The sequence below is a fragment of the Oncorhynchus clarkii genome, chromosome 2 (genome assembly GCF_045791955.1).
Source record: "Oncorhynchus clarkii lewisi isolate Uvic-CL-2024 chromosome 2, UVic_Ocla_1.0, whole genome shotgun sequence".
Taxonomy (NCBI): domain Eukaryota; kingdom Metazoa; phylum Chordata; class Actinopteri; order Salmoniformes; family Salmonidae; genus Oncorhynchus; species Oncorhynchus clarkii.
In genome coordinates this window covers 97,982,705-97,997,498 of record NC_092148.1, presented here as the reverse complement: position 1 = coordinate 97,997,498, position 14,794 = coordinate 97,982,705, and the positions used below count along the sequence as shown (strand labels likewise).

General features: G+C 46.0%; 1 protein-coding gene across 1 annotated transcript in view; it reads right to left on the bottom strand.

The window, feature by feature from the left end:
- The window catches only part of LOC139383416 (synaptotagmin-7-like), a 128,039-nt gene extending 117,680 nt beyond the window's left edge, over positions 1 to 10,359 (bottom strand). Inside the window, exon 1 of the mRNA XM_071127959.1 lies at positions 10,239 to 10,359. Within this exon, the coding sequence (XP_070984060.1) occupies positions 10,239 to 10,336 (98 nt within the window). The 5' untranslated portion in view covers positions 10,337 to 10,359. The remainder of the gene's footprint in view (positions 1 to 10,238) is intronic.
- Positions 10,360 to 14,794: the final 4,435 nt, after the last annotated feature.

Below are 14,794 nucleotides of genomic sequence, written 5' to 3'. Positions count from 1 at the left end.
CATCTCTGTATACCCCTGTATACCCGTCGCAAGACCCACTGGTTGATGCTTATTTATAAAACCCTCTTAGGCCTCACTCCCCCCTATCTGAGATATCTACTGCAGCCCTCATCCTCCACATACAACACCCGTTCTGCCAGTCACATTCTGTTAAAGGTCCCCAAAGCACACACCTCCCTGGGTCGCTCATCTTTTCAGTTCGCGGCAGCTAGCGACTGGAACGAACTGCAACAAACACTAAAACTGGACAGTTTTATCTTGATTTCTTCATTCAAAGACTCAATCATGGACACTCTTACTGACAGTTGTGGCTGCTTTGTGTGATGTATTGTTGCCTCTACCTTCTTGCCCTTTGTGCTCTTGTCTGTGGCTAATAATGTTTCTACCACGCTGCTACCATGTTGTGTTGCTACCATGTTGTTGTCATGTTGTGTTGCTACCATGTTGTTGTCATGTTGTGTTGCTACCATGTTGTTGTCATGTTGTGTTGCTACCATGTTGTTGTCGTGTTGTGTTGCTACCATGCTGCTACCATGTTGTGTTCCTACCATATTGTGTTGCTAACATGTTGTGTTGTCATGTGTTCCTACCATGTTGTGTTCCTACCATGTTGTGTTCCTACCATGTTGTGTTCCTACCATGTTGTGTTCCTACCATGTTGTGTTGCTACCATGTTGTGTTGTCATGTGTTCCTACCATGTTGTGTTCCTACCATGTTGTGTTCCTACCATGTTGTGTTGTCATGTGTTCCTACCATGTTGTGTTGTCATGTGTTCCTACCATGTTGTGTTCCTACCATGTTGTGTTGTCATGTGTTCCTACCATGTTGTGTTGTCATGTGTTCCTACCATGTTGTGTTGTCATGTGTTCCTACCATGTTGTGTTGTCATGTGTTGCTACCATGTTGTGTTGTCATGTGTTCCTACCATGTTGTGTTGTCATGTGTTCCTACCATGTTGTGTTGTCATGTGTTCCTACCATGTTGTGTTCCTAACATGTTGTGTTGCTACCATGTTGTGTTGTCATGTGTTCCTACCATGTTGTGTTGTCATGTGTTCCTACCATGTTGTGTTGTCATGTGTTCCTACCATGTTGTGTTCCTACCATGTTGTGTTGCTACCATGTTGTGTTGTCATGTGTTCCTACCATGTTGTGTTGTCATGTGTTCCTACCATGTTGTGTTGTCATGTGTTCCTACCATGTTGTGTTGTCATGTGTTCCTACCATGTTGTGTTGTCATGTGTTCCTACCATGTTGTGTTGTCATGTGTTCCTACCATGTTGTGTTGCTACCATGTTGTGTTGCTACCATGTTGTGTTGCTACCATGTTGTGTTGCTACCATGTTGTTGTCATGTTGTGTTGCTACCATGTTGTTGTCGTGTTGTGTTGCTACCATGCTGCTACCATGTTGTGTTCCTACCATGTTGTGTTGTCATGTGTTCCTACCATGTTGTGTTGTCATGTGTTCCTACCATGCTGTGTTGCTACCATGTTGTGTTGCTACCATGTTGTGTTGCTACCATGTTGTTGTCATGTTGTGTTGCTACCATGTTGTTGTCGTGTTGTGTTGCTACCATGCTGCTACCATGTTGTGTTCCTACCATGTTGTGTTGTCATGTGTTCCTACCATGTTGTGTTGCTACCATGTTGTGTTGTCATGTGTTCCTACCATGCTGTGTTGTCATGTGTTCCTACCATGTTGTGTTCCTACCATGTTGTTGTCATGTTGTGTTGCTACCATGTTGTTGTCGTGTTGTGTTGCTACCATGCTGCTACCATGTTGTGTTGCTACCATGTTGTGTTGTCATGTGTTCCTACCATGCTGTGTTGTCGTCTTAGGTCTCTCTTTATGTAGTGTCGTGTTCTCTCTTGTTGTGATGTGTGTTTTGTCCTATATTTATATAGTATTTATTTATTCATTTTAATCCCAGGCCCCCGTCTCCGCAGGAGACCTTTTGGTAGGCCGTCATTGTAAATATGGATTTGTTCTTAACGGACTAGTTAAACAAAAAGGTTCAAGGTTAAATAAATAAAATAAATCAAAGTTACAGTTAGGTCATTATCTAGTTTATTATTAATTATTATTATTACATTATCTAGTCATTTAGTAAACAGCATATTACAGCATATTACTAGGAGATTTTTGGTTGTATTTTTCTAGCTAAGTTTCACTAAATGCCCCTTTAAATCATTTCCCAGCTCTCTAAATATATCTTCCCTCTCCCTTCCCTGACAGAGTCCTGGTGTAATCCAGGCTATCTGAACTGGGTCAACATTGTGCTATTCACATTACTGTGCACTATATATTACTTTATACCAGGGGTGCAAAGTACTTAAGTACAAATACGTTAAAGTAGTACTTAAGTAGTTTCTTGGGGTTATCTGTAATTTACTATTATACTATGTAATTTACTATAATTTACTATTTATATTTTACTTTATTATCTATATACAACTTTTACTTATCTATTTACAACTTTTACTTTTACACTACATTCCTAAAGAATATAATTTACTTTTTATTCCATATATTTTCCCTGACATCCAAAAGTACTTGTTACATTTTGAATGGCCAGCAGGACAGGAAAGTGGTCCAATTCACAAACTTATCAACGGAACATCCCTGGTCATCCCTACTGCCTCTGATCTGGAGGACTCACTAAACAGAGAACATCCCTGGTCATCCCTACTGCCTCTGATCTGGAGGACTCACTAAACAGAGCACATCCCTGGTCATCCCTACTGCCTCTGATCTGTCAGACTCACTAAACAGAGAACATCCCTGGTCATCCCTACTGCCTCTGATCTGGAGGACTCACTAAACAGAGAACATCCCTGGTCATCCCTACTGCCTCTGATCTGGAGGACTCACTAAACAGAGAACATCCCTGGTCATCCCACTGTCTCTGATCTGGAGGATTCACTAAACAGAGGACATCCCTGGTCATCTCTACTGCCTCTGATCTGGAGGACTCACTAATCAGAGAACATCCCTGGTCATCCCTACTGCCTCTGATCTGGAGGACTCACTAAACAGAGAACATCCCTGGTCATCTACTGCCTCTGATCTGGATGACTCACTAAACAGAGAACATCCCTGGTCATCTACTGCCTCTGATCTGGAGGACTCACTAAACAGAGAACATCCCTGGTCATCCCACTGTCTCTGATCTGGAGGACTCACTAAATAGAGAACATCCCTGGTCATCCCCACTGTCTCTGATCTGTCAGACTCACTAAACAGAGAACATCCCTGATCATCCCTACTGCCTCTGATCTGGAAGACTCACTAAACAGAGAACGTCCCGGGTCATCCCTCCTGTCTCTGATCTGGAGGACTCATTAAACACAAATGCTTCGTTTGTAAATTATATCTGAGTGTTGGAGTGTCCCTGGCTATGCATAAACAAAAACACAAGAAAATGGAGTCGTCTGTTTTGCATAAATTGGAAAATTTGAAATTATTTATACTTTTACTTTTAATACTTAAGTATATTTTAGCAATTACGTTTACTTTTGATACTTAATTAAATATATTTCAAACCAAATAGTTTTAGACTTTTACTCAAGTAGTATTTTACAGGGTGACTGTCACATTTACTTTAGTCATTTCCTATGACTGATCCTTTAAACCGCTTGGTGTTGAACCTAAGGGTAAGAAAAGGTGAAAAGGGTGGGTTAAATAATGTAATTGAAGAGGCTACTTTGAGGAAGATGGATTCTTTATATAAAGACAGAAAGATGGGATATAGAAAATACAGAGAAAGTGAGGTAGGAAGGGAGGAGGAAGAAAGACAGAGAGAAAATAGGAGACACCGACTTAACGGACACCAACACAAGAGACACCGACACAAGAGACACCGACACAAGAGACACCGACACAAGAGACACCGACACAAGAGACTCCGACTGAAGAGACACAGACTGAAGAGACACAAACACAAGAGACACCGACGCAAGAGACACCGACACAAGAGACACCGACTGAAGAGACACAAGAGACACCGACTGAAGAGACACAGACTGAAGAGACACTGACACAAGAGACACCGACTGAAGAGACACAAGAGACACCGACACAAGAGACACCGACACAAGAGACACCGACACAAGAGACACCGACTGAAGGGACACCAACACAAGAGACACAAGAGACACCGACACAAGAGACACCGACTGAAGAGACACCGACTGAAGGGACACCAACACAAGAGACACAAGAGACAACGACACAAGAGACACCGACTGAAGAGACACTGACTGAAGAGACACCAACACAAGAGACACCGACACAAGAGACACCGACACAAGAGACACAGACTGAAGAGACACCAACACAAGAGACACCGACTGAAGAGACACCGACTGAAGAGACACCGACACAAGAGACACCGACACAAGAGACACCGACACAAGAGACACCGACTGAAGAGACACCGACACAAGAGACACCGACACAAGAGACTCCGACTGAAGAGACACAGACTGAAGACACACCAACACAAGAGACACCGACGCAAGAGACACCGACACAAGAGACACCGACTGAAGAGACACAAGAGACACCGACTGAAGAGACACCGACTGAAGAGACACCGACACAAGAGACACCGACTGAAGAGACACAAGAGACACCGACACAAGAGACACCGACACAAGAGACACCGACACAAGAGACACCGACTGAAGGGACACCAACACAAGAGACACAAGAGACACCGACACAAGAGACACCGACTGAAGAGACATCGACTGAAGGGACACCAACACAAGAGACACAAGAGACACCGACACAAGAGACACCGACTGAAGAGACACTGACTGAAGAGACACCAACACAAGAGACACCGACACAAGAGACACCGACACAAGAGACACAGACTGAAGAGACACCAACACAAGAGACACCGACTGAAGAGACACCGACTGAAGAGACAAAACACAAGAGACACCGACTGAAGAAACACAAGAGACACCGACACAAGAGACACCGACTGAAGAGACACCGACACAAGAGACAACGACACAAGAGACACCAACACAAGAGACACCGACTGAAGAGACACCCACACAAGAGACACCGACACAAGAGACACCGACACAAGAGACACAAACACAAGAGACACCGACACAAGAGACATCCATTGAAGAGACACCAACACAAGAGACACCGACACAAGAGACACCGACACAAGATACACCGACTGAAGAGACACCAACACAAGAGACACCGACACAAGAGACACCGACTGAAGAGAAACCGACACAAGAGACACCAACACAAGAGACACCGACTGAAGAGACACCAACACAAGAGACACCGACTGAAGAGACACCGACACAAGAGACACAAGAGACACCGACACAAGATACACCGACTGAAGAGACACCAACACAAGAGACACCGACTGAAGAGACACCAACACAAGAGACACCAACACAAGTGACACCGACACAAGAGAGACTGACACAAGAGACACAAGAGACACCGACACAAGAGACACTGACACAACAGACACAAGAGACACAAGAGACACAAGAGACACCGACACAAGAGACACCAACACAAGAGACACCGAGACACAAGAGACACAAGAGACAAAAGAGACACAAGCGACACTGACACAAGAGACACTGACACAAGAGACACAAGAGACACAAGAGACACTGACACAAGAGACACAAGAGACACAAGAGACAACGACACAAGAGACACCAACACAAGAGACACCGACTGAAGAGACACCGACACAAGAGACACCGACACAAGAGACACCGACACAAGAGACACCGACACAAGAGACATCCATTGAAGAGACACCAACACAAGAGACACCGACACAAGAGACACCGACACAAGATACACCGACTGAAGAGACACCAACACAAGAGACACCGACACAAGAGACACCGACTGAAGAGACACCGACACAAGAGACACCAACACAAGAGACACCGACTGAAGAGACACCAACACAAGAGACACCGACTGAAGAGACACAGACACAAGAGACACAAGAGACACCGACACAAGATACACCGACTGAAGAGACACCAACACAAGAGACACCGACTGAAGAGACACCAACACAAGAGACACCAACACAAGAGACACCGACACAAGAGAGACTGACACAAGAGACACAAGAGACACCGACTGAAGAGACACCAACACAAGAGACACCGACTGAAGAGACACCGACACAAGAGACACAAGAGACACCGACACAAGATACACCGACTGAAGAGACACCAACACAAGAGACACCAACACAAGTGACACCGACACAAGAGAGACTGACATAAGAGACACAAGAGACACCGACACAAGAGACACTGACACAACAGACACAAGAGACACAAGAGACACAAGAGACACCGACACAAGAGACACCAACACAAGAGACACCGAGACACAAGAGACACAAGAGACAAAAGAGACACAAGAGACACTGACACAAGAGACACTGACACAAGAGACACAAGAGACACAAGAGACACTGACACAAGAGACACAAGAGACACAAGAGACACTGACACAAGAGACACTGACACAGGAGACACTGACACAAGAGACACCGACACAAGAGACACAAGAGACACAAGAGACACAAGAGACACTGACACAAGAGACACCGACACAAGAGACACCAACACAAGCGACATCGACACAAAAGACACCAACACAAGAGACACCGACACAAGAGACACCGACACAAGAGAGACTGACATAAGAGACACAAGAGACACCGACACAAGAGACACTGACACAACAGACACAAGAGACACAAGAGACACAAGAGACACCGACACAAGAGACACCAACACAAGAGACACCGAGACACAAGAGACACAAGAGACAAAAGAGACACAAGAGACACTGACACAAGAGACACTGACACAAGAGACACAAGAGACACAAGAGACACTGACACAAGAGACACAAGAGACACAAGAGACACTGACACAAGAGACACTGACACAAGAGACACAAGAGACACAAGAGACACAAGAGACACTGACACAAGAGACACCGACACAAGAGACACCAACACAAGCGACATCGACACAAGAGACACCAACACAAGAGACACCGACACAAGAGACACCGACACAAGAGACACCAACACAAGAGACACAAGAGATACTGACACAAGAGACACTGGCACAAGAGACACAAGAGACACAAGAGACACTGACACAAGAGACACCGACACAAGAGACACCAACACAAGAGACACCGACACAAGAGACACCAACACAAGAGACACAAGAGACACCGACTGAAGAGACACCGACACAAGAGACACCGACACAAGATACACAAGAGACACCGACTGAAGAGACACCGACACAAGAGACAGACACTTAAAGCGTCCTAGAAATAGAATCCAATCATAGGCAGAGGGCAGAGAGAGAACGATGAGAGAAAGAGGGGAGGAGGTATTGAAGGACTGAATGTGTTGCTGAGAGAGAAATCATACAAGGCAGGAGGTGTGAGAATGAAGGGAGGTGCGAATCGAAAGAGGGAAGAGAAGCTAAATGAACCTGCTCGTTTTGCCCGTCCTTCCTCCTACTCTCTACCTCCCTCCTCCAGTTTGTATGCTGCAATAGTCTATGTGCCGGGGGGCCAGGGTCAGTCTGGTACATCTGGTGTAATTCTCCTGTCTCTTTTGGTGTCTTGTGTGAATTTAAGTATGCTCCCTCTAATTCTCTCTCTCCCTCCACTCAAGGAGTACCTGAGCCCTAGGAAAATGCCTTAGGACTACCTGTCCTGATGACTCCTGGCTGTCCCCGGTCCACCTGGTTGTGCTGCTGCTACAGTTTCCTGTCCACCGGACGTGCGACCTTGACCCGGACCTGCTGTTTTCGACTCTCTCTCTCTAGCGCACCTGCTGTCTCGACCTCTGAATGACCCTGCTGGTCATCTATGAACATCTTGAAGAACAATCTGGCCTTAATGGCCATGTACTCTCTCCGACACAGCCAGTAGAGGACTGGCCACCCCTCAGAGCCTGGTTCCTCTCCACCCGGTACAGCCAGAAGAGGACTGGCCACCAACTCAGAGCCTGGTTCCTCTCTACCCGGTACAGCCAGAAGAGGACTGGCCACCCCTCAGAGCCTGGTCTCTCTCTACCCGGTACAGCCAGAAGAGGACTGGCCACCCCTCAGAGCCTGGTTCCCCTCTAGGTTTCTTCCTAGGTTCTGGCCTTTCTAGGGAGTTTTTCCTAGCCTCCGTGCCTCTACACCTGCATTGCTTGCTGTTTGGGGTTTTAGGCTGGGTTTCTGTACAGCACTTTGTGACATAAGCTAGATTGATACTCTCACCGTTCCCCCAACTCTAGAGACTCGAGATGAGAGAAACGCTAGTAACCTTGTGACCCGTACCATCAACAGTATAAATGATCCAACCTTGTTCCTGAGCCGTACCATCTACGGTAGATACCATCTAACCTGGTTCCTGACCCGTACCATCTACAGAAGATACCATCTAACCTGGTTCCTGACCCATACCATCTACAGAAGATACCATCTAACCTGGTTCCTGACCCGTACCATCTACAGAAGATACCATCTGACCTTGCTCCTGACCCGTACAATCTACAGAAGATACAATCTAACCTGGTTCCTGACCCGTACCATCTACAGAAGATACCATCTGACCTGGTTCCTGATCCGTACCATCTACAGAAGATACCATCTAACCTGGTTCCTGACCCGTACCATCTACAGAAGATACCATCTAACCTTGTTCCTGACCCGTACCATCTACAGAAGATACCATCTAACCTGGTTCTTGACCCGTACCATCTACAGAAGATACCATCTAACCTTGTTCCTGACCCGTACCATCTACAGAAGATACCATCTAACCTGGTTCTTGATCCGTACCATCTACAGAAGATACCATCTAATCTTGTTCCTGAACCGTACCATCTACAGAAGATACCATCTAACCTGGTTCCTGACCCATACCATCTACAGAAGATACCATCTAACCTGGTTCCTGACCCGTACCATCTACAGAAGATACCATCTGACCTTGCTCCTGACCCGTACAATCTACAGAAGATACCATCTAACCTGGTTCCTGAACCGTACCATCTACAGAAGATGCCATCTGACCTGGTTCCTGACCCGTACCATCTACAGAAGATACCATCTAACCTTGTTCCTGACCCGTACCATCTACAGAAGATACCATCTAACCTGGTTCTTGACCCGTACCATCTACAGAAGATACCATCTAACCTTGTTCCTGACCCGTACCATCTACAGAAGATACCATCTAACCTGGTTCTTGATCCGTACCATCTACAGAAGATACCATCTAATCTTGTTCCTGAACCGTACCATCTACAGAAGATACCATCTAACCTGGTTCCTGACCCATACCATCTACAGAAGATACCATCTAACCTGGTTCCTGACCCGTACCATCTACAGAAGATACCATCTGACCTTGCTCCTGACCCGTACAATCTACAGAAGATACCATCTAACCTGGTTCCTGAACCGTACCATCTACAGAAGATGCCATCTGACCTGGTTCCTGATCCGTACCATCTACAGAAGATACCATCTAACCTGGTTCCTGACCCGTACCATCTACAGAAGATACCATCTAACCTTGTTCCTGACCCGTACCATCTACAGAAGATACCATCTAACCTGGTTCTTGACCCGTACCATCTACAGAAGATACCATCTAACCTTGTTCCTGACCCGTACCATCTACAGAAGATACCATCTAATCTTGTTCCTGAACCGTACCATCTACAGAAGATACCATCTAACCTGGTTCCTGACCCATACCATCTACAGAAGATACAATCTAACCTGGTTCCTGATCCGTACCATCTACAGAAGATACCATCTAACCTGGTTCCTGACCCATAACATCTACAGAAGATACCATCTAACCACGTCTGTTAGTGTCTAGTCATTATATCTCTACAGTGCCATCTCCCTGGTGTCTGTTAGTGTCTAGTCATTATATCTCTACAGTACCATCGCCCCGGTGTCTGTTAGTGTCTAGTCATTATATCTCTACAGTACCATCTCCTTGGTGTCTGTTAGTGTCTAGTCATCATATCTCTACAGTACCATCTCCTTGGTGTCTGTTAGTGTCTAGTCATTATATCTCTACAGTACCATCTCCCTGGTGTCTGTTAGTGTCTAGTCATTATATCTCTACAGTACCATCTCCCTGGTGTCTGTTAGTGCTGTAACTCACCTTTTGGGCCTGAGTCCTCCGGTCTGCATGTGACTCTGGACCGTCTGCCACTTCCCGGGCTTTCCCCCCGACATCACCATGCTGGTTCCCCCAGACATGGAGCTACTTCCACCTCCAGACATCATGCTCTTCATACTGTCACTGCGACAGGGACCTGCTGGACCCCCACCATCCCCTCTCCCCCCCACCACCCCACTAGGAAGGAGAGAGAGGGGAAAATAGCCGACACGGCAGAGACAGAGAGAGACAAGAGGAGGAGGAGGAAAAAGACAGGAACAAGAAGAAGAGGAGGATAGAAAGAGGACAACGTGAGAGAGAGAGAGATTGAGTAACAACAGGGTAAAGGAAGCAAAGTCGATCCGGTGTGGAGATGTGTCAAAGGTGAATTGCATCAGGAATCCAGGTCACAAGAGAGGAGAGGGGAGGGGAGGGGAGGGGAGAGACAAGAGACCCATACAGGTAGATCTGGTAGAGACAGAACAGACAGACAGGAAGATCTGGTAGAGACAGAACAGACAGACAGGTAGATCTGGTAGAGACAGAACAGACAGACAGGTAGATCTGGTGGATGAATGAGGTTAGGGCCAGTAGTCGAGTCAGTTTCGGGGGGAAAGGAGGAGAGGAGAGGAGAGGAGAGGATTCACTGGAGAGCCTGTGAAGGGTTATGTACCACAGGGAATATAACACTGCTGCTACCTGGCACTCCAACCATGGTGCACGAATGAAGAGTGGAACGAGACCAGTCTTTAGTCTCCGCAGCTCAGCTTAGACGACCACTAGCTAGCTATACGCTCTGGTCAAGAGCAGTGCTCTATAAAGGATACAGGGAATCACTTGGAACTCAGCTCAGCTTAAGCCCATTGTGTTATCGTGGCAGCTGGTGTGGGGTCTGGGGTAGCTGTTTGTTTCACTCCCAATTGATGGCCACCTTGGCCTTGAGATGTGCTATTACAGAGCAACATGACAAGTCAATAGTAGCCTCATGTCTCTCATAGGAGGTAGCTATCTACTGTACGGTCTCTGCCTGTGGACAAGTACATAAACCATTCAGCAGCATCACTACGGCTACAGAAAAGCTTTGCATTAGAACCGTTTCAATAGCAGTGGGGAACGAACTGTACCAGGAGAACATAAATACATCTAGTTTTCTCCTGAGGTCCAGAGGTATTGTAAAGGAGTGAGTAACTGTCTGCAGGGAAGTCAGGTGCAGGAGAGCAGTAGCAGTCTGCGTAGCAAACGGAGCCCTTTATTGAGGCGAAACAAAACACGGCACTCAGAAAACTAAACACGCACGGGTTAACAATAACCTGGCGCAAACCAGCCTGGAGTACACATACATTTACACGTGACAATTCCACATACAGACATGGGGGGAAACAGACGAGCAATGAGGGAACGCAAGCCAGGTGTGCGGGAAAACAAGACAAAACAAATGGAAAATGAAAGGTGGATCGGCGATGGCTAGAAGAACCGGTGACGTCGACCGCCGAACGACGCCCGAACAAGGAGAGGGGACCGACCTCGGCGGAAGTCGTGACACGCATTCAAGCCAACTCCGTTATAAATCTAGTTTTCAACTGAGGCCCAGAGGTATTTAAGCCACTGAACATTATGAATCATGCTGTGTTAAGCTTTACTGACCATTTCCACACCATGGGTATCCACTATGGACTGTGTTATCATGAGTTAGTATCATCTCATATTAGTTTAACTGTCTGAAGATAATACTAAGGTAGTTAGAAAACCTTTGCAACCCACAGAGCACATCGCTATTCCTGGCGTGAGAATGCCTGGAACATGTTGATGTGATGCCTGTATCATGTGGATGTGATGTGATGCCGGTATCATGTGGATATGATGCCTGTATCATGTGGATGTGATGTCGGTATCATGTGGATGTGATGTGATGCCTGTATCATATGGATGTGATGTGATGCCTGTATCATGTGGATGTGATGTCGGTATCATGTGGATGTGATGCCTGTATCATGTGGATGTGATGCTTGTATCATGTGGATGTGATACCGGTATCATGTGGATGTGATGTGATGCCTGTATCATGTGGATGTGATGTCTGTGTCATGTGGATGTGATGTGATGCCTGTATCATTTGGATGTGATGTGATGCCTGTATCATGTGGATGTGATGCCTGTATCATGTGTATGTGATGCGATGCCTGTATCATGTGATGTGATGCATGTAACATGTGGATGTGATGTGATGCCTGTATCATGTGGATGTGATGCCTGTATCATGTGGATGTGATGTGATGCCTGTATCATGTGGATGTGATGTGATGCCTGTAACATGTGGTTGTGATGCCTGTAACATGTGGATGTGATGCCGGTATCATGTGGATGTGATGCCTGTATCATGTGGATGTGATGCCTGTATCATGTGGATGTGATACCGATATCATGTGGATGTGATGTGATGCCTGTATCATGTGGATGTGATGTCTGTGTCATGTGGATGTGATGTGATGCCTGTATCATTTGGATGTGATGTGATGCCTGTAACATGTGGTTGTGATGCCTGTAACATGTGGATGTGATGCCGGTATCATGTGGATGTGATGCCTGTATCATGTGGATGTGATGCCTGTATCATGTGGATGTAATGCCGGTATCATGTGGATGTGATGCGATGCCTGTATCATGTGGATATGATGCCTGTATCATGTGGATGTGATGTCGGTATCATGTGGATGTGATGCGATGCCTGTATCACGTGATGTGATGCATGTAACATGTGGATGTGATGTGATGCCTGTATCATGTGGATGTGATGTCGATATCATGTGGATGTGATGCCTGTAAGATGTTGATGTGATGCCTGTAACATGTGGATGTGATAACTGCATCACGTGGATGTGATGTCTGTATCATGTGATATGATGCCTGTATCATGTGGATGTGATGCCTATATCATGTGGATGTGATGTGATGCCTGTATCATGTGGATGTGATGCCTGTATCATGTGGATGTGATGTGATGCCTGTATCATGTGGATGTGATGCCTGTATCATGTGGATGTGACGTGATGCCCGTAACATGTGGATGTGATGTGATGCCTGTATCATGTGGATGTGATGCCGGTATCATGTGGATGTGATGTGATGCCTGTAAGATGTGGATGTGATGCTGGTATCATGTGGATGTGATGCTGGTATCATGTGATGTGATGCCGGTATCATGTGGATGTGATGTGATGCCTGTATCATGTGGATGTGATGCTGGTGTCATGTGGATGTGATGCTGTAATCATGTGGATGTGATGTGATGCCTGTATCATGTGGATGTGATGTCGGTATCATGTGGATGTGATGCGATGCCTGTATCATGTGAATGTGATGCCTGTATCATGTGGATGTGATGCAAATCCTGTATCATGTGATGTGATGCATGTAACATGTGGATGTGATGTAATGCGTGTATCATGTGGATGTGATGCCTGTATCATGTGGATGTGATGTGATGCCTGTATCATGTGGATGTGATGCCTGTATCATGTGGATGTGATGCCTGTAACATGTGGTTGTGATGCCTGTAACATTTGGATGTGATGCCTGTATCATGTGAATGTGAATCCTCTAACATGTGGATGTGATGCCTGTATCATGTGGATGTGATGCGATGCCTGTATCATGTGGATTTGATGCCTGTAACATGTGGTTTTGATGCCTGTATCATGTGGATGTGATGCCTGTATCATTTGGATATGATGTGATGCCGGTATCATGTGGATATGATGTGATGCCTGTAACATGTGGATGTGATGCCTGTACTATGTAGATGTGATGCCTGTAACATGTGGATGTGATGCCGGTATCATGTGGATGTGGTGCCTGTATCATGTGGATGTGATGCCTGTATCATGTGGATGTGATGCCTGTAACATGTGGATGTGATCCCTGTATCATGTGGATGTGATGGGATGCCTGTATCATGTGGATGTGATGTGATGCCTCTATCATTGGGATGTGATGCCTGTATCATTTGGATGTGATGCCTGTATCATGTGGATTTGATGCCTGTAACATGTGGATGTGATGCCTGTATCATGTGGATGTGATGCCTGTATCATTTGGATGTGATGTGACCGGTATCATGGGGATGTGATGTGATGCCTGTAACATGTGGATGTGATGCATGTACTATGTAGATGTGATGCCTGTAACATGTGGATGTGATGCCGGTATCATGTGGATGTGATGCCGGTATCATGTGGATGTGATGCCTGTAACATGTGGATGTGATCCCTGTATCATGTGGATGTGATGGGATGCCTGTATCATGTGGATGTGATGTGATGCCTGTATCATGTGGATGTGATGCCTGTATAATGTGGATGTGATGCCTGTATCATGTGGATGTGATGTGATGCCTGTAACATGTGGATGTGATGTGAGGCCTGTATCATGTGATGTGATGCTTGTATCATGTGATGTGATGCCTGTATCTTGTGATTTGATGCCTGTATCATGTGGATGTGATGCCTGTAACATGTGGATGTGATGCCTGTATCATGTTGATGTGATGCCTGTATCATGTG